The sequence below is a fragment of the Schistocerca americana genome, chromosome 1 (genome assembly GCF_021461395.2).
Source record: "Schistocerca americana isolate TAMUIC-IGC-003095 chromosome 1, iqSchAmer2.1, whole genome shotgun sequence".
Lineage (NCBI taxonomy): Eukaryota > Metazoa > Arthropoda > Insecta > Orthoptera > Acrididae > Schistocerca > Schistocerca americana.
The window spans coordinates 607,605,732-607,631,262 of NC_060119.1; the positions used below are offsets into that span (position 1 = coordinate 607,605,732).

A 25,531-nucleotide genomic window follows, 5' to 3' on the forward strand; every position below is an offset into this window, starting at 1 on the left:
GAGGGTAGGGAAGGTGGTTTGGGGATTTCATAGGGATGAACTAAAAGGTTACGAAGGTTAGGTGGACGGCGGAAAGATACTCTTGGTGGAGTGGGGAGGATTTCATGAATGATGGATATCATTTCAGGGCAGGATTTGAGGAAGTCGTATCACTGCTGGAGAGCCACATTCAGAGTCTGATCCAGTCCCGGAAAGTATCCTATCACAAGTGGGGCACTTTTGTGGTTCTTCTGTGGGAGGTTCTGAGTTTGAGGGGATGAGGAAGTGGCTCTGGTTATTTGCTTCTGTACCTGAAAACAGCTTTCGCATCCCGCAACTACTCTCCCGACCTGGTACAGAAGCAAATAACCAGAGCCACTTCCTCATCCCCTCAAACCCAGAACCTCCTGCAGAAGAACCCCAAAAGTGCCCCACTTGTGACGGGATACTTTCCGAGACTGGATCAGGCTCTGAATGTGGCTCTCCAGAAGGGATACGACTTCCTCAAATCGTGCCCTGAAATGAGATCCATCCTTCATGAAATCCTCCCCACTCCACCAAGAGTATCTTTCCGCTGTCCACCTAACCTTCGTAACCTCTTAGTTCATCCCTACGAAATCTCCAAACCATGTTCCCTACCCTCTGGCTCCTACCCTTGTAACCGCCCCCAGTGTAAAATCTGTCTCATGCACCCTCCCACCACCACCTACTCCAGTCCTGTAACCCGGAAGGTGTACACGATCAAAGGCAGAGCCACGTGTGAAAGCACCCATGTGATTTACCAACTGACCTGCCTACACTGTGAAGCTTTCTATGTGGGCATGACCAGCAACAAACTGTCCATTCGCATGAATGGACACAGGCAGACAGTGTTTGTTGGTAATGAGGATCACCCTGTGGCTAAACATGCCTTGGTGCACGGCCAACACATCTTGGCACAGTGTTACACCGTCCAGGTTATCTGGATACTTCCCACTAACACGAACATGTCAGAACTCCGGAGATGGGAACTTGTCCTTCAGTATATCCTCTCTTCTCGTTATCCGCCAGGCCTCAACCTCCACTAATTTCAAGTTGCCGCCGCTCATACCTCACCTGTCTTTCAACAACATCTTTGCCTCTGTACTTCCGCCTCAACTGTCATCTCTGCCCAAACTCTTTGCCTTTACAAATGTCTGCTTGTGTGTGTGTGTGTGTGTGTGTGTGTGTGTGTGTGTGTGTGTGTGTCCTTTTTTCCCCCTTAAGGTAAGTCTTTCCGCTCCCAGGATTTGAATGACTCCTTACCCTCTCCCTTAAAAACCACATCCTTTCGTCTTTCCCTCTCCTTCCCTCTTTTCTGATGAAGCAACCGTTGGTTGGGAAAGCTTGAATTTTGTGTGTATGTTTGTGTTTGTTTGTGTGTCTATCGACCTGCCAGCGCTTTTGTTGGGTAAGTCACATCATCTTTGTTTTTAGATATATCTACTGTAAAGATAAAAATATAAAAATGTGAAAAAGATGAAACTGGTGGTTATGCTCATACGATTTGGGCATCTTTTTTTAAATACTGCACCAATGTAGAAGCTCACATTCAATTCTCATACCTCATAGTAACTAAACTACGGAATCACTGAAACCAGGTAAAAGACAGGAAATAGATAAAATAATTAAAGTAATTAATAACGGGGTGGTAGTTACATACTATAAAGCTTGCAAAACAACTGTAAGGTGTCAAATGGTATGTAGTATCTGATCAAAGTTTTCTAGGAACTTTCGAGTGTTTTAGTTTGATTTCTTCATTACTTGAAGGATGTTTGTGAAAACTGTTACATAATTCTACCTCCTCAAGAATGCTCATAACTTTCTTTTTATTCAGTTTATGAAGGATTTGCATTCCATTAGCTATATTATGTGCCTCATGCCTCTCTAACATAATTTGAGTCCCCTAAACCTTTCACTACATGTTCTGCCCATGTGACGTACATAGAACTTACCACATGTTCCACAGTCAATTTTATAGATACCTGAATGTAAGAGTTGAGGTATTCTTTTGAGTATTGTGCTACAGTCTCATTCTCTTGAGAGTTCTATGTGCAGAAACCTATTTTTATTGTGGTGTTATGGAATACTCTCGTGACGTTACTTGAGATGTTGCGAAGATAGGGTAAAACACTGTATAAAGGCTTTCCTGTCTCTGGTTCCTTTAGTAGTGTTATCCTATTGTTCATTTTCCCTTCTTCCCATTATTATTGTACATTGTTTGTACCATATCTGTTTTGTATCTGTTATTCCTCACAATCTGCTTCAGTATCTGAAGTTCCTTATCAATCTCATTTTTTTTCCTAGGGAAACATTTATTAACTTTCATATCACAGAATGAAAGGTATGTCAAGATGAATTGTGAATAAAAGGGATGTCAAGATGAATGGTGAATAATGACATCTGTTGTAGGTTTATGAAAAATTTAATGTTTTGACGTCAAGAAATGAAGCGTTGCCCTAGATCCAACATAAAATTTATCTTACTATGAATGCTGTTCAGTTGGAGAAACATAACATTAATCTCATCTTTAGAACTATCAAACATAACCAATGTTCAAAACAATTTTACTCTATTGTTTATTTTTTAAAATACATGATTAGATTTGATCTCCCTCGATCATTTTCAGATATATGTATTTTTGTCCTCGATCCATCATGTCTGTATCAGTGCCATACAGTAGAATACTGTGTGTTGTCGGTATAACATTTATAGTGAACCATTTTTTTCAGCTGTTTGTTTAAACTTTTGAAAAGGAAATGCAGTCAGTATGATTGATAAAAATGTGGGCAAACTTGCCTGATGTGGAACTACCCTTGCTGTGTGTACGCATTACTCTGAAATGCAAAATAATTATATGAGAGGACCAGCCATGGTAGTTAAATTTGTTCTTTTCTTCATTGCTAATCTTTTTGTATTTATGCAAATTAGTTCTTATGAATAGATACTCTGTGCTATAGATGCATGTGTGTAATTTGGTGATGTCAGAGGACACTAGCTTAGTGTTAGAGTTGGGATTTTGTCATCTTGAATATCATTTATCATCTCTTCAGAATTCTTTACTCCATGTGTGGATTCATATATGTAGTCTTTTGATCAAACTGTTAAGCTATTGCTTAATAAATAAGTGGGACTATGTACATTTTTTATGATAGGGCAGATGGGATTGTGTTGTGTATGTGTTTTCATTTGTGCATTCAGCATAGATTTCTTGTGGTTTATTGCAAGAAGGGATATTATTTTTTATCTTTAAAAAGGAATTTGGAATTCCTTATAGTTTTCCTGCTCAAGGCATAGAATTTCTTGCTAGTTTCTTTATCAAATTTAATGATCTTGTCGTTAGCAGAGAATTCGTACACTTTATCTACGTATTCATCATGTTAGATGATAATGACTGTGTTTCCCCTGTCTTTCCCAACTGTTATGGCTTTCTACGCTTTTAGTTTAATACTGATTTCACATATTATGTAATTATTCTTAGGACTGACATTCCTGGATTGTTTCTCCAAATTTTTTTGCTTTTCTTTGATAAAATGCAAAAGTGCATTCCACTTCATGTTACACTATGGTATTTCCATGATTATTCTGCCTGGCCTCACAGTGGGACATTATTTTATTGTTAAGTCTATGTGGGACTACTTTGTTTGCATCTGAATATATTCCTGAACTACCTTGTACATGATTTCTAATTGGGCAGGTTCTAACTGCCTATCAAGTACTAAATTTATAAGGTATAGTTTAACACTTAAACCTTTTTTTTTTTTTGTTAAAACTTATTATGAATTTGCTCTTGTCCATAAAAGTTCACTTTTCTTTTTTTCTTTTCAGTCTGTTGAGCTACACTCGTCTTAGCTTTTATCTTGATGTTAACATATGTGGTAGTCACATTATTAGTAAGACACTTCCTATTAAAGTGAATGCTTTCTTTTAAATTCACTAACTTGACTTTGCAGTATTTTAATGCAACAGGATTCACAGCCAGTGCAGGAAACTCATTGCTTTCAAGAAGGTTATCATGGCTGTGGACCCTGTTGAAACTAAATTCTCATTAACCTTAAAATCCAAACAGTGGAAGAGTTGGGATAGAATAACATATGGCCACACAGAGGAAGATGCCTGCTCAAATGTGCTGAGTAGCAGAGTGTGCTTTTTTTATATTGTTTATCTTAAAATTCCAGAAATAAGATTTTTATGTTCCAAAGTAAACCATTTAGCTATTCTTAATTAGCTAATGTATGCAGTCTCCATTATGAATAAGCCTACAAAAATGCTGGCATGCTTAAAACAACTGTCAGGCTGTCTCAAAGCTAACAAAACTGATGTCAGTTCTCTTCAGTGGTAGTTACTCTCATTCATGTTAAGGTTTGTAATTTATGAGGAAGTAACTGTTTGATGTTTCGTTAAAGTGTAACCATGGTTCTGACAGAATGTAAATGATTTAAGAGTGAATAAGATCACTCACCGAATAGCAGAAGTGTTAGGTCATTGACAAAAGTTAGCCTTCAGAAGAAATCCTTTCATGAGCTTGAGTGTACACACACACACACACACACACACACACACACACACACACAGAGTGCATGTTCATTTGCCAGTTGGACACACAGTGCTGAGATCGCAGCTTGGTGGGTGGATTGAGGCAGGGATTGTGTTGTGTTGAGTGGGGTGAGTAGAGGCAGAAAGAGGTAGGAAACAGGAGGAGGGACTGGGGATGGGTAGCTAGCAGATTGGAGGAAGACAACAGGTATGCAGGTTAGGAATGTGAGAGGGAGGGATAGCAGATACATGGGTTAGGCTTGTGACACACAGGTATTAGAGCTGGTTAGTTGTAGTGTACAGTGAACATGATGTGGATGTGTGAATTGGGAGGAGGTGATGACAAGTCAGAGGAAGCAGAAAGTATTGTGTAGAGAGTGTGGTACAGTGGTTTGGCAGAGATTGAGTCCAGGAGAATCACAGGAGTGAAGGGTATGTTGCAAGGATAACTATCATCTACATAGTTCAAAAAAACTGGTGCTGGGAGGAAGGGTTGAAATGGCATGGTTTGTGAAGCAGCCATTGAACTCAAGCAAGTTGCGCTCAGCAGCCTATTGTGCCACTAGTTGGTCAACTTTGTTCTTGGCCACAGTTTGGCAGTGGCCGTTCGTTCCTGTGTACAGCTAGTTGATGGTCATGCCCAAAGAAAATGCTGTGCAGTGATTGCAGCAGAGCTAGTATATGACTCGATGTATTAGCTGGGTGAATTGAGCAGGTCTTGTACCTGTTGCTTCCATAGAGGTATGACCCCTGTGGCAAGGGATTGGTTTCTTAACTTTCTTCCTGTTGATTTTTGTCCAAACTTATATTTGAGACAGTTATTGTATTGACAACTAAGAGTGTCGCACAAGGAAACTCTGACTTTGAGTTAGTTGTCTAGTTAGACTTGTGTAATAGCAGTAGCACTAATGTTGATGACAACAAAATATTAGTTGCTAATGACCTTGTATATGCTATGGACTAAAGGACAGTGCGAAATGAATCACTGGAAGGTTCACAGAGGAATCATCTGTAGGATTTAAGTGGTACTCTTGACAGAATAAACCCTATCAACACATTCAAGATCTACAAAACAAACATGTATCGTTGAATCTGAGCAGTGAAGATAATCCTGGTGATATTAGTAACCGTACTTCCTTGGTATTATTAATTGCTCACCTAGGTTACACATTTTTCCCCAGAGATATACAATCAGGCGTTGAATTTGAAAATTGTTTCAATGTTTGAGTTTTGATATCTACTTTTTGGGAGGCATACTTTGCTCTGAAATGTGTCAAACAGATGGGAACAGCAACAGAGTACTGTCAGCAGATGTTTACCAGAAGGGAGATTCATATCATGGTTGTAGTTCTGCTACATGTCTTCTCATCATCACCACCATTATTATTGTTGTTATTCTTATTATTATTAGTTTCTTGTTCTATCTTTCTGTAGCATAGGCATTCCCTAGAGGCCAAGCACATTCAGTTTGTTGCAGTGCAGTAAATATCTTTTCTGCCATAGCATGCAAAGATAACCAGTCAACAAACTGAAAACTGATTTCAGCTTAACGTTTCCTTGCACATAGATTGTACTATCTACTCCCGGTCATAATTATCATTTCTTCTTATATATGTAATTTTCCTGTTACAAAAGGTCTTACAAAAAGGAACAAGACTGCTCACTAATAAGATGGTATATTAGTATGTCTTTGTTGATCTTTAATTATGCTCTTATAGTGTGATGAGTTTCATAAAAGTCATTCAGCTCTGTGGCAGTTGATGAGCAGTTTAATATAGATATGTTTTAGTGCAGAATAAATAATTTTCATCAATAGTTTTTGTGGATGCTAATTACGTCAATATATATAATGTAACAGCTGAGAATCCTGATAAGCACAAAATATTTACATTTTTACTCTGTTCTACAAGTTCCTGAGTTTTTAAGTGAATTTAGTTCTTACTGTTTCTGTACAAGGTGTTATCAAAAAGTAACTGGAAGTTTTTAATTTTTGTGTCTATATAAATCCAATTTTCAAAATATTTCCTTTTTTTTTTTTTTTTTTTTTTTTTTTTTTTTTTTTTTTTTTTTTTTTTTTTTTTTTTTTTTTTTGTATACATTTTCTGATGTATGTGTGCAATATCAGTTGTTTTAAGTCTTTAGTTTACTGTTGACACTCTAAAAGGTGATACGTGTTTTCGAGTGCTGAGCAAATATTTGCTTTTGAAAAAGGTGGATCAAAGAATTTGCATTAAATTTGGATGAAATGTGGAGTAACATACAGCACCACATTAAAAATGTTGACTGTGGTTTTTGGTGAGTCCACAATAAGTAAGACAAGAGTTTACGATTGGTATAAATGTTTCAAAGAGGAGGAAGACAACAAATGCCCTGGACGCTGTAGCACATCACGACAATGTAAATGCCAGGCAGATGGCATTTATCCTTACAGCACATTCTCCACTTCCAAAATTATCCCGGCCTGAACCCAGGGTAACCTACTGTCCCCAAACATAACATAACTTACCCCCCAAGCCCTTCACCCAGCCGCCTTTCCCCTTCTCCACACCTCTCCTTTTTCACTTGGGCTCCCCCTCGCCTCCCACAGCCTCCTGATGCTGCACCTGTAGACAGTCTAGTCCCTGCTTGCTCTGTGAGACAGCAATCTCCTCTCCCATCACCCATACTCTTCTACCACTCTACATGTCGGTTGCATTCCAGTCCAAGCTGCTGGAGATGGTGGTCATGTGTGCATGAGGTGTGCTTGCTTGTTTGAAGGAATATGGGTGTGTGTGTTTTTCCTCTTCTGACGAAGCCTTCTGGCGTAAACTAATGTGTAGTTATCTTTTTATTATGCCTGTCTGCAACTTAACATTGTTGACGACAGTGTGGAAGAAGTAAAGAAAATGGTTCCGGAAAATTGCCATCAGAAAAGTTGCTGGGGATGTTGGCATATCCTTTGGCTCATGCCAAGCAATTTTTTCAGATGTTTGGGGCATGAAACGTGTAGAAGCAAAGTTTGTTCTGAAATTACTTAATAGACAACACTCAGGAATTTCTGAATGAAGTTGACAACAATCGAGAACTTCTAAAGGAGGTTATAACAGGCAGTAAAAACACGGGTATGCAGGTATGATGTCAAAACAAAGGCCTAATCATCCCAACTGAAACCTCCTTAAGAGTCAAGACCAAAAAAAAAATTGACAAGTACTACCACATGTGAAGATTCTCACTGTTTTCTTTTCTTACATGGGATAATGTATCATTAGTTCCTGCTTCATGGTCACTGTGTCAATGAGGAATACTACCTGAAAGTTATGCACCATTTACACGAAGCAATCCAAAAAAAACACAACCAGAATTGTGACTAAACCACTCGTGGAAATTGAATCACAATAACGTCCTACATACCTCGATAGTTCTTTGTAATTTTTCGGCAAAAAAAAAAAAAAAAAAAAATATTATGTTGCTTCAGCCACTGTATTCTCAGGACATGGGCCTCTGTGACTTCTGTCTATTCCTGAAGCTGAAGAGAGCCATGAGAGGATGTTGTTTTGCCACCATTAATGAGATAAAAAACAGAATCACTTAGCTAAAGGAGCTGAACACCGAAACCAAAAGTGAGTTCCAGAGCTGCTTATAAGATTGGAAAAGTTGCTGGCACAAGTGTATTATTGTACTTGAGGGAGATTACTTTGAACAGGATGAAGTTGATGTTGTGAATAAATAAAGATTCTTTAAGAAAAACAAAAATTCCCATTACTCTTTGTTCATGCCGCATGCAAGACTTCATAAATGTTGCAAAATAGCTGTTTTGTATATTCCTCATCTCTTCCCTAATATATGTGTTTTGCTTATTTGTTTCTATTGGATAATAAATTGTAGGAATATGGATGTCTTCATAATAATTTCCTTCCCCTCCTACATGTCGAGCATAGTCAATACTACTCTTTAATTTGTCGCATAGTTGAAGTTAGTGATACTTGTAATAGAAAACAGAAATTTTCTCTTTTTCTTTCCAAACATTGACAAAACATTTATGACTATTTTTATGATCTTATTTTCCTTGACTGATGTCAGAACCTAAGTTATTTGTTTTATATATTGTTTGAAAATAATTTGCTCTTGATTTAGCTTGCGTAAATTTTCTGTTTCTGAAATTTTCTGATTGCTTATATGTTTCAACAATTCCTATAATGATTGTAATTGTAATTGTCAACATTGGAAAAAATAAAATTATGCATTGAATTTGTTGCTTAGTGTGCTTTATTAATACAAAAAACTACAGCCTAGCATTCAGACAGTGCTTTATTTTTTCTATAGCTGTAGTATCAGAGTGTTCAGTATTGTATAATAGTATAATTGTGGGTATTGTAGACTAGACAGTGTACGTAGAGTGTCTGTCATTTTCAGCTGCTTACTGTCTGTAAAAACACCCTTTTAAACGGAGTAAAAGTTCTTACCATTTTATTGGTGACATCAGTTACTATATGTGTGGTGTCTGTTCTCTCAGACATGATCAAAAGAACAGACACTACAGATTTATGATTCTGCATACATATAATGAAAGAGAAATACCGACATCAGCCACGTCTGTGGGCACTGAAATAATTCAGTGGCAACAAGTGAAAATTTGTGCTGGACTGGGATGCGAATCCGATTTCCCACTTTACGTGAATGATCACCATAACTGCTTCATCTATTGAAGTAACATCCGTGTAAAGTCACTGTGCCTTTTCCATTTATGCGTGTTATTTCTTGCTCACTTCTAAAAAAAAGAGAGAAATATCACTACAGCCCACTGTTTTTAAACTTGCATAAATGTGAGTAGTTTGTTGTACGTCATATAAAAAGTAAAGTGTCACATTACAGTGTTTCAACATTTTTTGTTTTCCTCTTTTCAGTGGTCAGTATGTTGAATTCAAAATTTCACCAGTGTTTAAATGAGTGCAAGCAGCTAAATACTCCTGGGCTTCTGCAAAAAGCAGGAGTAGATCCATCAAGCACTAGTATCACTGCAGATAGAATTCTGTACAACCATGCAATCCAGATGGTAAGTTATGAAAATTGATAGTTGTTACATTAAATATATCACAAATCATGCATTCTTTGTAAAATGAGAGCTTAATTATTCTTAGTGAATGCAGAAACAGCAAACTGACAAATGCCAGTTTCTGTCAGAATACTACACAAGTATTAGTCATTATTCTCAAGCTTTTGTCACTGGAAGAATGGAAGAAGAATAAGTGCTCATAGTCTTTGAACGAGTGATATGGATATCATATGGCAAAATATACAAAACATTTCCCTATCCTCATATCTCTCTGCAGTCACCTCATTTCTGTATTTATTCATCTGCACATTGATATTAAATTATGTAGGTCTTTATTTTTCATCTACTTGTATTCATTCACACTTGAGAACTTGTTAGCTGGAAAGTGCCTGGTTCCCATCAACTATTTGGTGTTAACTCAATTCTAATCATTTGTGTCATTGACTACATACTTACTGATTTCTTCTGTCTGCTGCCCCCTCCTCCTCCTCCTCCTCCTCCTCGTTTAGTTGCAAGTTTTTGCACAGTGCTTGGAGGGAGTGTTATGAACTAAAAATCCTGACTGGTGGCATTGAGTGTTGGGTTTGGGGTTGTTTCAAAGGTCACTTTTTTATGTTTTCTTGAATAACGTAAAACTGCTACTTCTATTGAAAATGTGTCCCAGTTAAAAGTTTTTACCAAAGCAGTTCTATTCTTTTTTTTCTGTGGCTGATAGTTTCCATGTTGCAGGGAATAGAAAAATCAGATTATTAATAATATGTTCTAATGCTGTAGAATTAATGTGTACCTTTAAATGAAATGGTTTAATAACAAATGTTTGTATCAGATCTAAGTGCAGTAGAGCCACATCAAGAGGAATATGTTGTGTTCTGGGGTTGTAACTGCATTGAGGTGGTGTGTAGAAGTGCGAGGGAAGGTAGGTCACTGGTTGTGTTCATGCACTTCCATTTTTCATAGGTCTGCAAACTGAAGTTTGAGCAGGTAATCCCTCACTCTTATCCAAGCCACTATGTCACAAGAAAAAAACTACAGACTGTTTCACAGAGTTATACGAGCCCCCAAATTGCGTCTAATGAATGACAGGCGACGCAGAGCACAGGCATGCCCTGCAAGCGTCAATTTTGCACAAAATGCATTAATACTACATGGAATGCATATATGAATTACTAACTACACTAACACAGGTAATGCATATGAATAGAATTTACAAAAATTTCTGCATACAGTTTCAGGCTGCAGGGTAGAATTCAATTCTTAGTAACCCCCTACAGCAGCTGTAGTGTTCTCCCAGGAAAGGCAACTTCCTCCCACCATGAGTGCTGCTCACTTTTCACTTTACAGACAGACTCTACCTACCCAGCATTTCCTGCTCAGTTCTCTTATGCGAGTGGGCAAAATGAGCTTGTGTTTATATACTGGAGTTACTCTCAGTTTATTGAGTGAGTTCTTATTTGCAGCTGTTAAGTAAGCTATTATGCAAAAAAAGCTCAACAGCTGGAGCTGTCAACTGTCTACGACACTGATGAGCCTCTTCCAAGTGCAACATTCCACACTCTCTGCAACTTGCTGATCCCGTTGTTGATATGCCACTAGACCCTTTGGAGAACATCCCAGCACTCCCCTCACCCCTCTGCCCCATAGTTCACATTAATTACTGGGCTATGTTTGGCCTAAGTGTCAATTAAAGGTGGGGGGCATCAATATGTTTGCCTAGCAATCATTTCAATTCGGACAGCATGCCAGATACATTACTGCTATCCAGTAAAGTTACGCCCATGCCAGATCAAATGACAAACCACTTTCTCACCTTGCCAATTAAATATCTGAATTGGTTCTCTATTAAAGACAAGAATTCATTCACTTGTCATTTATGTTGTTAGTCGTAGTTTACAACGCTGCTGCCCAGAATGGTGATTATGGATGTAGCTTATTAACTGCTGTGTCAGGTAGTGAACTATGGAATAGTAGCATTGAGGGAGAAAAAAAGGTAGAATAAAAAGTATCACGATTTTATAGATGACTTTTACAGAGAAAGTTCCATATTTGAGTCTTCCTAATTACTGACATGGTCAATTTGTTCGTACTTTCACTTGGTGGTGGAGCTTCCTTCGCAGAATATAGATATTTCACTACAGATCAGCTAAATGGTTTGAAACGTAACATACATATTAATTCAGTTAATCCATACTGACAATTTCATTCCCACACACACTGAATGGCCGTTGCTTTCATACTCTTTATTTCTAGCATTTACTGGCAGCCTGTTTACAGTGAACTTATGATAGTATATAAAAGGTTGATCTACGCAAAATCAGCTACAAATCAGTCTTTTAAATGCAACATGGAAACAGCTCATCCAGTATTTCACTCACTCTAATGTAATGTAAAATCCACGCAATGCCTTACTGGTGTATATCTTGCAAAATTTCACTGTTTATATCTTAGAGATGTTGTTATTGGTCACGTAGCTCAGTTGTATAGATTATTGATTTTATGAGTGAAAAATTTGCGATGGAATATAGTACGTACGTGAGGATAGGTCACAGCTGGAAGTAGAAAAGGTATTAACCAGAAGACAAGCACATTGAAAGAATGATAATGATAAATTGCTTAGCTTGTGAGAAAGACTCATCAGATGTAGAAATGTGTTGGGATCCGTTTTGTTCATGTTGCATGTTCATGACTTCGGAGACATAAGTAATAGTAACCTCAGACTGTTTGCAGATGATGCAGTTATAGACAGTGAAGTACTGTCTGAAGGAGGCTGAAAGATTGGCAACTTGCTTTAAATGTTCAGAAATGTGAAATTGTGCAATCCACAAAACAAAAAGATGTTGTATCGTGTAACCGTAATATCAGTGAGTCACAGTTGGAATCAGCCAATCATACAAATAGCTGGGTGTAACAATTTGTAGGTATATGAAATGGAATGATCGCATAGGATCAGCCTTAGGTAAAGCAGGTGACAGACTTTGGTTTATTGGTAGAATACTAAAAATTGCAATCAGTCTACAAAGGAGATTGTTTACAAATCAAGAGTGCGACCCCTTCTTAGAATATTGCTCAAATATGTGGGACACATACCAGGTAGGACTAACAGATGATATTAAACATATATAGGGAAGGGCAGCACGGATGGTCACACATTTGTTAGACCCCTGGAAGAGTGCAAGAGTGATGTTGAAGAAACTGAACTGGTAGACTCTTGAAGATAGACGTAAACTATCCCAAGAAAATCTTCTAACAACATTCCAAGAACTGACTTTAAATTATGATTCTACAAATATACTACAACTCCCTATGTATTGCTTATATAGGGATTGTGAGGACAAGATTAAAATAATTACAGCATGCACAGAGACATCCAAAGAATTACCTCTCCTGCGTTCCATACATGAATGGAACGGGAAGAAACCCTAATAACTGGTACAGTGGGACATACCCTCTCTCATGCACTTCACAGTGATTTCCAGAGTATGGATGTAGATGTAGATGCAAATGTTGAAAAACTGTCATCAAAGTTTGTGAGAAGTGGCCACTGATGTACTAGAGAACTTGGCTATGAAATGCTTTACTACTAATCGGGAAGTTGCAATGGCAAGTTAACATTGCAAATTTATTTTACATTGGATTTCTTAAACATTGTTCAAAAGACCATAACAGATTATCTGCCCTGTTGTAATCAAAACTGAGAGCTAGTGCCTTGTTTCTAATGATATTACTGTAAATAGATTTTAATACTTAACAGAAAAGAAATTGTGCGTCAGATTCATGAAATAGTGCTTCCATAGTAGGAAGAGATTAGAAATATGATATTATCCTCCCAGGTTAGACTGTAGCCAAAGTTGCTTAGCTCTGCAGTCCTTGATTGAGTGGAGTCAATAGAGTATTGAAACATCTAATATGCAGTTTTAAAATTTTGTATTAAATGAGAGTTCTCCACTAAGTTAGTGGAAAACATAGTGTGTGTTTCCAGTTTTGCTGTAGCATATGTAAGTAAGTAAGCAAACAATTTGATGAAATACAATGGTTCAAAAGAAAAATATCTTGTGCACCCAGGTGCGTTTTGCCATTGTTACAAGGAGTCTTCAATGGGTGTCTTGAAATATTACACAATTTTTTTTTTCTTTTCCATACACAGATTAATGTTACAGATTTAAATACGGTTCATTGAGGATTTCATATTAAAATGGAAAAATACTTATCTATCAGCATGTAATTCATTATTTTAAAGCCAAACAGCTATCTCTCAGATAGCAAAATGGTTGAAAGTTTCCAATTTTCCTTTTGGTCACTGTTTTCAATATATAACACTTCAACCACCATTTTCTGTGTGTATCGTGTCATTTGTTTCTGTAAGTGTTGCCAACTTTCTCAGGTTGGTTTGCTTTTTTTTCCCTGTGGCTATATGCATGCTGATGTAAGTTGTGTGTGTGTGTGTGTGTGTGTGTGTGTGTGTGTGTGTGTGTGCGTGCGCGGGTATGTGTGTCCTTTCTTTATTTTTTAATTTTTTTCCCCTATACTTATATACTTGGGAGAGAAATGAGATTTGTGATCATCTATTGGAATTACTGTGTATTATGTGATCAATAAGTGTAAACAGTCAGTAGTTAGTCACATTCACTTGGTCGTGTAGTCTTATCTTCCTTTCAGCCTTTGTTTTATGTATGCAGTAATTTTCTTGTAAGGTTAGGAGATGTCTTTCTTTATTTATTTTATTTTCATGTCTTTCTCTCTTGTAGTAGGTTTGTGCTTATTTTCTCTTAAATGTTCTGCAAAAGTGGAATGGCTTATCCCATATTCCTATGCTCTAATATATTGAAACTTCCTGGCAGATTAAAACTGTGTGCCGGACCGAGACTTGAACTCGGGACCTTTGCCTTTCGCGGGCAAGTGCTCTACCGAGTCTCGGTCCAGCACACAGTTTTAATCTGCCAGGAAGTTTCATATCAGCGCACACTCCACTGCAGAGTGAAAATCTCATTCCCCAATATATTCTTTGTACTGAGTGTCACATGTTCTGCTGGTTTACCCTACATATCTTCCATCACATTTTGCGTTGTAGTAGGTATATTCCTGATTACTGTCTGTTTTGAATGCTATGTTTATCCCTTCTCATTTGAGAACATTTGTTATTTGATGTGTGCGTTTTTGCATGTGGGTAATTGTGCACGGTCTTGAGTCTTCTTTCTTGTTTTCATGTACTCTTTGTGTTATTGTTGTTCTGTTGCTGTATGCGGTTTGTTTCTGTGGTGTTTTGTTTTCTGCTGTTAATGGCTGTGTGTGTGTGTGTGTGTGTGTGTGTGTGTGTGTGTGTGTGTGTGTGTCATTGAGACGTGAGACATACGCTCAAGGATACTTCAATTCAATAAAAATAAGGAAATAATTGTCAATCAAACACAAACTCTGGCTTGTAATTTCCAACAGATTTTATTTAAGAATTACACAACAACAGCAAACTGCTGTTACCCCAGAAAAATATACGTAATTGCCCTAGAATTTGAAACAAAATGTCTACGAGCATCAAAGCCCACCCCAAACAATAAATAAGTTTAAAACCCTCTTTACATAAATCTTAAGAACCATGCAAACAAGAAATGGTTTACTGATAAAAACTTCCACAGAAGCAGGACACCTTTTAAGACATAACAGCAGAAACCACTCTGAATAAGATGTTAAAAACCCAGTACAATGAAAGGCATCTTTCAGGTATTACAAAATTTCAGTGACAAGTAAAGGCACATCAGAGGTGTGTGGAAACGGGAACTCAGATCGAGCCGGAATGAAAGCTGAAAGGAATGGTGAAGAAGGAAAGACGGGTGCCTCGGCCTCACCAGGAACAAGTAATAAAATACTCAACTTAAATTCGCTGAAGAACTGGAGTCTGCTGGTAAACACAGTGACCCCGCTATCGGTTATTTTTGAAACTGGCCGACACCAAAGCGTCATCCTCCAGTTAAATGACCAGCTACAATGGTCGACGCACACCGATGGTTATACCACTGAAACAACAATGTAAAACCTCCCAGCGACTGGGTAATATCCAGAGTAACACAATCCTTAACACATTATTAAAATTTAAAACAAGAATATGGCGGCAAGGAACCCACAATCCATTCATAGTACCTAAATACCAGCAGACAGCCATAAAATTGAACCTGTGGTTATTTCAGAGAGAACAGACATGCACTTAGATATACAATCTTTGCCTGTATTTCAAGTGTGTCCAAAACAGGCAAACCTCATTCACACAGGTAACCACTGTTCAATAAGTTATTCGCCAGCGGTCAATACGAAACAGTGCTAGTTCCAAAGTGGTGTTGAGATTAGAGCCACAGTCCCAATTGATAAGATTATCCCTGGTACAAATCTCAATGCTTTCTCTAATGACACTGTCCCAGTATTTGGAAGTCTGCACTAAAATAACGGTACATTCGTATTCTATTGTATGATCCTCTCACAAACTGTGCTCTGCAACCACCGACTTGTTAGGGGTACATTAGCTGAGTGTACTGCTGGTGTTCTCAGCATCAATCTCCCATTGTGCACGCTGTTTGTCCAATACATGTCTTGTCACATTGGTACATAATTTGATATACCCCAGCCTTGTGCAGACCAAAGTCATCTTTGACAAGCTCCAATAATAACCATGTTTTATTGGGCGGGCAAAAGACCGTTCTTATGCAGTGCTTTTTCAGTATGTGCCCACTGTTCCCGATGGCATGCCAGTATACAGTATAAAGGCTGTGGCTACCTCTAGCTCTGCAATTTCTCCCATCTCCACATGTTGTACTGTAGCAGTGGGGCAAAGAGCACACTTAATCTGGCACTCTGAGTATCGATTTTCAGAACACACTTCTGAGATGTCCAGTTCCTGTGGCAGGCTCTCTGCATCTGAGATGGTACGTGCTCTATGTACTAGTGTTTTTAGTAGCCCATTCCTCTGCAGACGGTAGTGGTAGCTACCTGTGTGCAAATAGAGGTCAGTGAGGGTTTCCTTCAATACATAGCATGGACCAGAGTGCCATCTCTCCTCTTGACCATGACTTGCAGGAATTGTCTGTCTTCTTCTTTGGTCTCAATAGTAAATGTGATGTTCGGATGTATCGATTTCAGATGTACAACGAAGTCAAGGTGTTTGTCCCTTTCATGGGGCTAGATGCTGAATGTGTCCTCCACATAATGAAAAACCAAATGGGGAAGATCAACGTCATGAATACCAGTGGCACACTCGACTCATGTGCTTCAACAAGTTGGCAATTGCACAGCACTGTTTGTCAGAGAATCATGCGATGGAATATGAGCAGACCACGATTTTACCGTAGATATCCAAATATTAGGACAGCATCATTAGAGGAGCAACTGTTATCAATCAGGACTGCAGCTAGAATGTCAGCAGGCTTTGGAACCAGCACTGTGTCTGATTAAGAAGACACTCAGTGAACACAAGGATCTGGCAACTGCGGAGGACACAGCAACTACATTGACACTACCACAGATGCCAATGCAAATGTCTTGGCCACTGCAGACATGCACCCTCAGGTGCAGACTGTGGAAGGAACGGTTTGAAGTAAGTTGGCCACTTGCCCTCAGGAGCTCAGTTCATAAATGCACCTGACAATGCTGACACATCTAATCGCCAATTGTATTGTGCCTGAGTAACACTTTGGGCTAGCAGTACACCCATGGACTGTTTGATCAACAAATTCACTGGGAGAAACTGAGGAATCACACTATACGCCTTTACGGGGAGGAGAAGTATTGCAGCAACAAAAAACTCGACAGGCTGCACCACCAAAGATGTCGTTTGCAGGGTGCTGAGCATGTTATGCCAAACTTTGCTAAGATCAAGCATTACATCGATTGTAATGCAGCTAGGAGAATCAAGAAGCAGGCCAGACTTGCCTTGGTATGTGACAGGGTACACTTAATCCAGTGGAGCCTTGAGTACATTTCTCAAGAACTTTTAAAACTATATTTACAACTGGCAAATAATTTTAACTCTTTGACCTGGACTCGATTGATGGTGCTACCTGGGAGGCAGCCGATTCCACCCATCGGAAGGCTACAGGATGTCAAACAAAATTTTCATGTCTCGTTGACAAACTCTCATTGGCAGCCCCATGCAAGACTGTCATCAATCTAACATGCAGCTCCTTGATGATGTGGTTCACACTGGTCACAGATATTATCAGTGTAATTGATTGACACTAAGACTCTGAAGTGAAACATTACCAGCAAATATAGGGTTTGAAACTGGCAAGAGTGCCCTGAGATTGTTAGGTAGTCTGCTGACGAAAGCAATGATACTGTTGTTCTATCCCTCAAGGATTACACTGAGAAAGTACAGAGCCTGCTAAATGATGACTTCTACAGGAAGATCAACACTGATCCCAACAAGAAGATGAAGAACAAGAGTGAAGGAAAAGATCAGGGTGCTTCTCAAGGAATTCGAGTTACCAGAGGGGCTCACTAAGAATTTGCATCACAAGGACCTGTACCTCCAAGACTTATGGACTTCCCTAGATCAAACAAAAATGGCGTGCCATTATGGAACACTGTCAGCAAAATCTGAACTCTTACATGTTTGCTGTCAAAATACCTTACAGAGATAATAAGTCATTATATAGGTAAATGCCTATATAATTGCCTTAATAATGCAGATTTTGTTAAATGCCTAAACAACTTCAGGCTGAAGGACTCAGATATCACCATGAGCTTTGACATCATTTCATTTTTCACCACAGTTCCTCTATGTGAATACTAGAACTGATTGATCAGAAACTTGACGAGAAGACCACCAACCTTTTCATGCATTTTCTAATCTCCACAAATCTTACATGTAGTAGAGAATACTATGCGCTAAGTGATGGAACCACAACGAGCTGCCCACTCGCACCAGTGGTTGCGAATTTGTATATGGAGCGCTTCGAGGAAGAGACCCCAATGTCATACAAACGGAAACCCACCTGCTTCTTCCATTACGTGAAAGACACCTTCTTCATCTGGCCCCATGGAAGGCACAAACTGCTTGACTTCCTTGTACAGTCGTGGACAAAACGAGTGAGACCCCTCACCTTTTCGTTATGCTGATCTGCACAGCTTTAAAGTCTGCTACACAGCATAACAAGCAAGGCGACGAAGTTCTACCAACATACTATACACAGGCGTGAAATTGGCAAACTATCCGAATTTAGACTGTTTTCACTCATGTTTAAGACTATATTAATGCTGATTAGTGTGTTAAACAAAACACGTAAATATAAGATATAAATGAAAGAAGAAATGGTAATTAGTATGAACTGTACTAATAAACATGAATTTCAGCTTATCGAGATAACACAACTGTTCTAGTAAGACAAAGTACCCCAGATCGTTAAGAGTTAGCAAAATATGCGCATTCGGCCGTGAAACGATTTGTGTCAACGTTCAGACCAGTCATAGTGGATGGCCTTTGCTGGCCTACCATGAAAGTGTGCAAATTTAGCAATGCGTCAAGATTCATAACGAAATTCAGTTAAAAATCATTCAGTGCCACACATAAGTCAATTCAGTTATTGACAGAAGTGCAAAAAGGAAGGCAGTAACAAGTATGACATTCCACAAGAGTTTCATATTGACATCCACAGGGCGCCAGATACATGGTGAAGAAAGTAAGACTAGTAGGGTTCAATTTTTACGTATTTAGGTGATGAAACCCTAACAACGAAAATAGCTACGACATTTACTGAAGATGAGGGTCGCATAAATAATTCTCCCTACTCTTTGTTCGGAATGTTCTAGTTGCAGTCGATACAACAGCATATTACTCGTAGCTACACTTTCGATCTAAATCATGTTTACAGGAATGCAAATAAAATCCGTCTTCTTACACACGTGGTAATTCAGATCATAGTATTAATGCCATCGTGTTTTAGAAGTGCGAGCATTACCATTGCTAGCTAGCTTAAGAAACACTTCAGCTAATGAACGTCTTCTGGCTGTGGCGAATCTAATGGAGAATTTGAAACATTGTAGAATACGTTTTACAGCTATGTAGCCGTTTATTTCCTGGAGTGGTGCAGAATTATCCTACTAAATTTACTCGCTAATAACAGTATTTTGTTATTTTGATAAACATCCCGAATGATTGTCACATAAGAGGTGACATAAAGGTAGAAAATTCATGTTTTAGAGTCCAGACAGCTCTATGCAACAGAAACTGAAGATCATTTTGCTATTTTCATTGCGAAATTGCTGGCTTATTCATGTCTGGGGTGATAATAGAGGCAATCCACTATGACTGGTCTGAACATTGACACAAATCATTTCGCGGCCGAATGCGCATATTTTGCTAATTCGTAATGATCTGGAGTACTTTGTCTTACTAGAACAGTTGTGTTATCTCGATAAGCTGAAATTCATTTTTATTAGTACATTTCATACTAATTAGAGTTTCTTCTTTCATTTAGATCTTATATTTGCGTGTTGTATTTAACACACCAATCAGCATTAATACGAAGATTGGAACTTAAATAGTGGCAACTATTTATTCACAACCGATACAAAACAGTTACATGTTTTCACTTATTCCTGAAAGTAAATGAATTTTTTGGTGGAAAACAGATCTCAAACAAGCAGTGAAATCCTTGCTCAAATCTTTGGCGGCAGAGGAGTAAAACATGGGAACTGAAAAACTGGCCCTAAGTGCCTTGACGGCAGTAGCTTCTCCAGTAAATTCATTCAAAGTACGTCATTTTCATCTGTTTCTGGCATGTCAGCTTGAGTTTTGGTGTTGCCTCCTTCTTCCCACCACTGATAAGCTGTCTTACGATCTAAGAGTTTTCCCCAAGACCTAACAAGAGAAATTGGAGGAATACCAAGCTTCAGCAACCCAATGAATGACACTTAAAACATCAATTTTTAAGGGGTTGCACAAAAATCTTCTTCAGCATCAATCGCACCGATTAAGTATTCCAGCAGCTTGCGTCTGTAATGTTTTTCTGTCACCTTGAGAACACCTTGGTCCATCAGGTGACATAGAGACGTGACATTTGGTGGGAGAAAAACAACTTTTGATGTCTCCATATTGTAGATCATCTGGGTGAGAAGGAGCATTGTCCACAAGAAGTAGTGCTTTTCAAGGAAGTCCATTTTCCTCCATTCATTTTGCTCCAACTGGAACAAACTCTGCCTGGAACCACTATTTGAAGATACTACCATTCATCCATGCCTTAGACTGATTTGTGTGCAACAATGGTAAAGGTTTATCAGCTGGTTATCATCTAAATGCCCTTGGTTTTTTGGATTTGCCAATTAAAGTAAGGCGCAGTTTAAGATTGCCAGTGGCATTACTGCATGCGAGGCCAGTAACTCTTTCTTTGCTTTTTTTATATCCAGATGACAGTTTTTCTTGCTTAGAGGTAATGGTTTTCATTGGCAACATTTTGTGATTCAACCCAGTTTCATCACAGTTGTAAAGTTGATCGCCAGTACAACCTCCTTTGTCGATCCTTGTGCACAGTTTCTTCTTAAACTCAGCGATAGCGGCTTCATCCCCAGATAATGATTTGCCGCTGATGGCAATTTCACGAATGCCATGCCGCTTCTTGAACTGATCCAGCCAACCATCACTTCCAAGGAATTCTTGCTCCTTTCCTTCAATCAGCTCATAAAAAGTCATCACTTTTTGACGAAGTAGAGGACTGAAACTGGCACACCTTTGGCTCTTATTTGCTCATGCCACAAAAATAAGGCCTCTTCTAACTAAGGATGTGCACCTTTTCTCATTGTTTTTCGAGATTTCACTGTGCTGTCTGAAGCTTGGATGGAACAAAATTTTTCAATTTCCGATCGATTTGTCTTCCAATCAGCAATTGTACTCCTACTGACATTCAAATCTGCAGCAACTTTTATGGATGGCTCACGAGCATCAATTCTCTGCAAAGTGTGAAGCTTTTGTTCCAACAAGATCACATTCTTTTTTCATTTTGCGCCCGTAGTCACATTCAGCATTTTTTTACCAGAACTGAAACACGCACAGAACACTGTTATTAACCTCTTCACCAAAATCCTGAGCCCCGCAGAAGTTTCAGTCCTATCCAAAGGCCTCACATTCAGCCCTACCCCTGTGTTTAACCATACTGGACTTTGAAAGACCTACTCTCCTTCTCCCACTCTCCTTCTCCTGCTCCCTACAGTGGGAATACTTCTTTTCCACTAACCCCTCCAACCAAAGCCAATCCAGTCCTAAACGCTGTCTGTCCCAATATGTACCACCATCCAAATGTGACACTCCCACGGTGCTGTCTAACCATCCTGTGGTCATCTTCCAGGAATTTCTAACTTCCAACCTGCCCTCACCATCCTTCCCCAACTCCCTCCCTAAGAACAACTACTTTTCAGCAGAAGAAATGTTTGCCGTACACAACCTAAAAACAGATCCTCGCATACAAAGGTTCTACCACTGTTGTGATGCACCATGAGGGCCTCTGTCAGTTGTCATACCCCACCACCAACCTCCAATCCCTGCTAAAATCCTTAGGCGCTTCCCACAAACTCTCCTCCGAATCCATCTACCTACTCACCCCAACAGCAGCCCACACACCCCCCTTCTACATGCTCTCCAAAATTCACAAACTTAAAAATCCGGGGTGCCCCACTGTGGCTGATTACAGTGCTACATGATATTAGGCAGGTGCACCAATTTGTTTGCCTCTTCAGTGTATCATGCAGTGTTGAGGCACAGCCAGCTCATAAAGTAACTAACAAGAGTAGTCAAAGATTAATTGAACTGTGTGTTTACTGCCTGCGCCAAGTAAGTTGACTCTCAGCGCAATGCCTGTTGGGAGCAACTGTAATGGCATTTCACATGAATAGTCATTCCCATCAGCCACCGCAGCAAGTGTCAACTTAGTTTGCACAGAGAGATTCATAGACTTATTTTGGAAACCTCGAAACTTAGGAGGCAATCTTGCAAACGTAATGATCTGGAAATGCCCAAACATGAAATTGAAGGTGTAAGGAAATTTATAGAGACAAAGTCCTCTCTTTGGTAAACATCAACTCGGATCGTTATGACTCGATGCAGCGGAGTGTGCGCTGATTTGAAACTTCCTGGCAGATTAAAACTATGTGCCAGTCCCGAGTTCAAGTCTCGGTGCGACACACAGTTTTAATCTGCCAGGAAGTTTCATATCAGTGCACACTCCGCTGCAGAGTGAAAATCTCATTCTGAAAACGTACCCTAGGCTACGGCTAAGTCATTTCTCCGCAGAAGAGTTTCTGTGAAGTTTGGAAGGTAGGAGATAAGATATTGGCAGAATTCAAGCTGCGAGGGCGGGTCGCGAGCCGTACATGGGTAGCTCAGTCATAAGAGCACTTGCCTGCAAAAGGCATAGCTCCCAAGTTTGAGTATGTCTGTCACACAGTTTTAATCTGCCAGAAAGTTTCACATTTTGAGAATAACTAACCTATGCTAGAAGAAAAATGCCCAAAGACATTAGCAAAATGAAAGAGTGGTAGCCATAGACAACATATTCAGTCAATTTAAAACAAGGGACATTACAGGACATTTAGACAGTATCAATCAGTGTATACTCAATCATACATAGGATGAAAAATAAAAACAGGAAAACAGTACTTAATAATTGAGACAGTGCCAACATTCTGGCCAAACAATTCAAGGAATTACTTAGCAGTGAGCAACCGCAGAATACTGCAGATCCCCCTGCAGGGGCTGGAACAGAACCGTGGTCCCCTTTTTGGATTTGACCTCCACTTTCCAAATTTTACCAAAGTGCAGGCTGTTTGGGGAAGGATGCCTTACTGTGGTGCGTTACCTCTCCACAGTGTGGTGTTATATTTTGCACCTACCAGTCAAGTGGCTCTACCTTTGCAGCCAAAATACAGCGCAGTAGCCATTACATCATGTTGGGGTTGTCATGTACACTCTCGGTGGTAGCCACCTGACAGTGCAGAGATCGCACTGCCAATGCCTGAGCTGTGACCTCCCCGTGTCAGCCAAGGATTAGGTGCCTGCCTGCTTTGGGGTTCTGGGACTCCGGACAACGGCTACTGTGCCAGGTGACCTTTGCCTTGGTGGGGTGGTGCTCATGGGGAGAGCCTCCATTCAGAGTGAGTTGCATCAGGGTGGATGAACTGCAATGAAACGAATCAAACTTAATGGTGGCCATGCCAGCACAGCTGTCTCATCAGTCAGTAACAGTGATTTTAATGCATTTCTGTTATTGATCATGCCTCAAGATGAGAACCGGGCAAGGAGAAATGGAAGTGGTGGACAGTTTACTGAGTTCTTGGTTTGTCCAGCTCTTTTACTTCACGAAGCCATTGTTTATCAATGAAAATATTGAAGATCAGTGGGGGGGAGGGGGAGGGGGTGCGGCAGTAGTGAAGGCGAGAAATGGATCTTTGCGGATCAAAACATCACATGCCCATCAATCACGGGCACCCCAGGTGTGCATCAAGTTAGGAGATATACTAGTCACGATTTCTCCTCGTAATAAGCTCAGTGGACTTCAAGGTGGTATATTCCATCAGGACCTCATGCTACAAACTGATGAAGAGCTTCAGACTAAGCTGCCACAGCATGGGGTCCATTTTGTTTGCTGCTTCCAACAGCGACCCAAGGATGATAGAGTGGACACTGAGCTTTTATTCTGGCCTTCAACCGCAACATTTTGCCTGAGAAGGTTAAGGTCAGGGTTTATAGGTGTGATGTCATCCTTATGTCCCTCTCCCAATGAGCTGTTTTAGTTGCCAAACATTTGGACGCATGTTATTCTGCTGTTCTAATGACGCTATATGTAGGGCATGTGGACGGGTGTCCCATGAGAGCAGCCCTTTTGAGCAATCCCGTCAATGCATTAACTATCCGGAACCGCACTCTTCTCATTCACCACAATGCTCAGTGTTGAAGAGGGAGAAGAAAATTCAAGAGTATAAAATGCTTGACCGTCTGTCTTACCAAAATGCAAGGAAAATGTCTGAAAAACTTCATCTAACTAATAAGGCCTCCAATTTTGTGACTGTTGCGTCACAGTCCACACCTCATACAATGACAAGGTCACACGCGACTTCTGCTGGTCCTGGTCATATTCCATGAACTGCCCCATAGTTAGGGGAGGGAATGTCAGCTCTCTCATCACCTACACCTATAGCACTGGTGATTCCCACACCATTGGTGCACCAGAGATGTCCAGTCATCCTCTGTTGTCAGGGATGAGACACCTTTAAAGGTGTCTCCCTCTCAAGACAAGGTCCATCAGCCACAGACTGCAGGTAAAAGAAAAGTATGGTCTTCTTCTCTCCCAGAAGGTAAAATGGGGAAATCTTCACAGAAATCGAAGTCTCAGAAGGATAAGCAGAAAGGTAAGGTACTTTCTAAGGCTTCAGATGTTCTGCTTCCCAGCCCTGCAGCGGTCAATCCTATGCACATGGATGATGTATCACACAATCACGTGGACCATGACCTGGTAGCAAAATAATCACAACCATCTTTTCCATTTGCCACTTTCTCAGACCTGACTCCAATGCTCTTTTAATGGAACCATAATGGCTACTATCACCATTTGACCGAACTCTGTCATTTAAGGGCTACTTATTCAGTAATTGGCATAGCACTTCAGGAAACATGTTTTGCAGCAACGCACCTCCGTGCTAAGAAAACTAACAAGCCTACTGTACCAACGGGGTTAATGTCAACAGAACGTCTGATGGGTTCTGTACCCCCATGTGCTCTGATACTTTCAGTGAGCAGGTGCCATTTTCCACTGCACTGGAGGCTGTGGCCGCTAGTGTCTACCAGTGTGTTTGGATGACAATGTGCCCCCAGAAGGACCTTTTTACTATCACAAGCTGTTAGAGTTAATGCCACAGCTTCCTGCCCCCTTCCTCGTATTAGACTCTCAGCAACCAATATGTGCAGGAAGCTAGAGTCCCTTGGAATTGGTTCTGAGTGTAATGCTG

The 25,531-nt window shown here is 39.7% G+C and overlaps 1 protein-coding gene across 2 annotated transcripts in view; it reads left to right on the forward strand.

Annotated features, from left to right (window-relative positions):
- The window catches only part of LOC124607225 (serine/threonine-protein kinase unc-51), a 145,537-nt gene that overhangs the window by 114,682 nt on the left and 5,324 nt on the right, over positions 1-25,531 (forward strand). For both annotated transcript variants that reach the window (XM_047139500.1, XM_047139507.1), the window contains exon 19: positions 9,417-9,565. In XM_047139500.1, the coding sequence (XP_046995456.1) occupies positions 9,417-9,565 (149 nt within the window). The remainder of the gene's footprint in view (positions 1-9,416; positions 9,566-25,531) is intronic.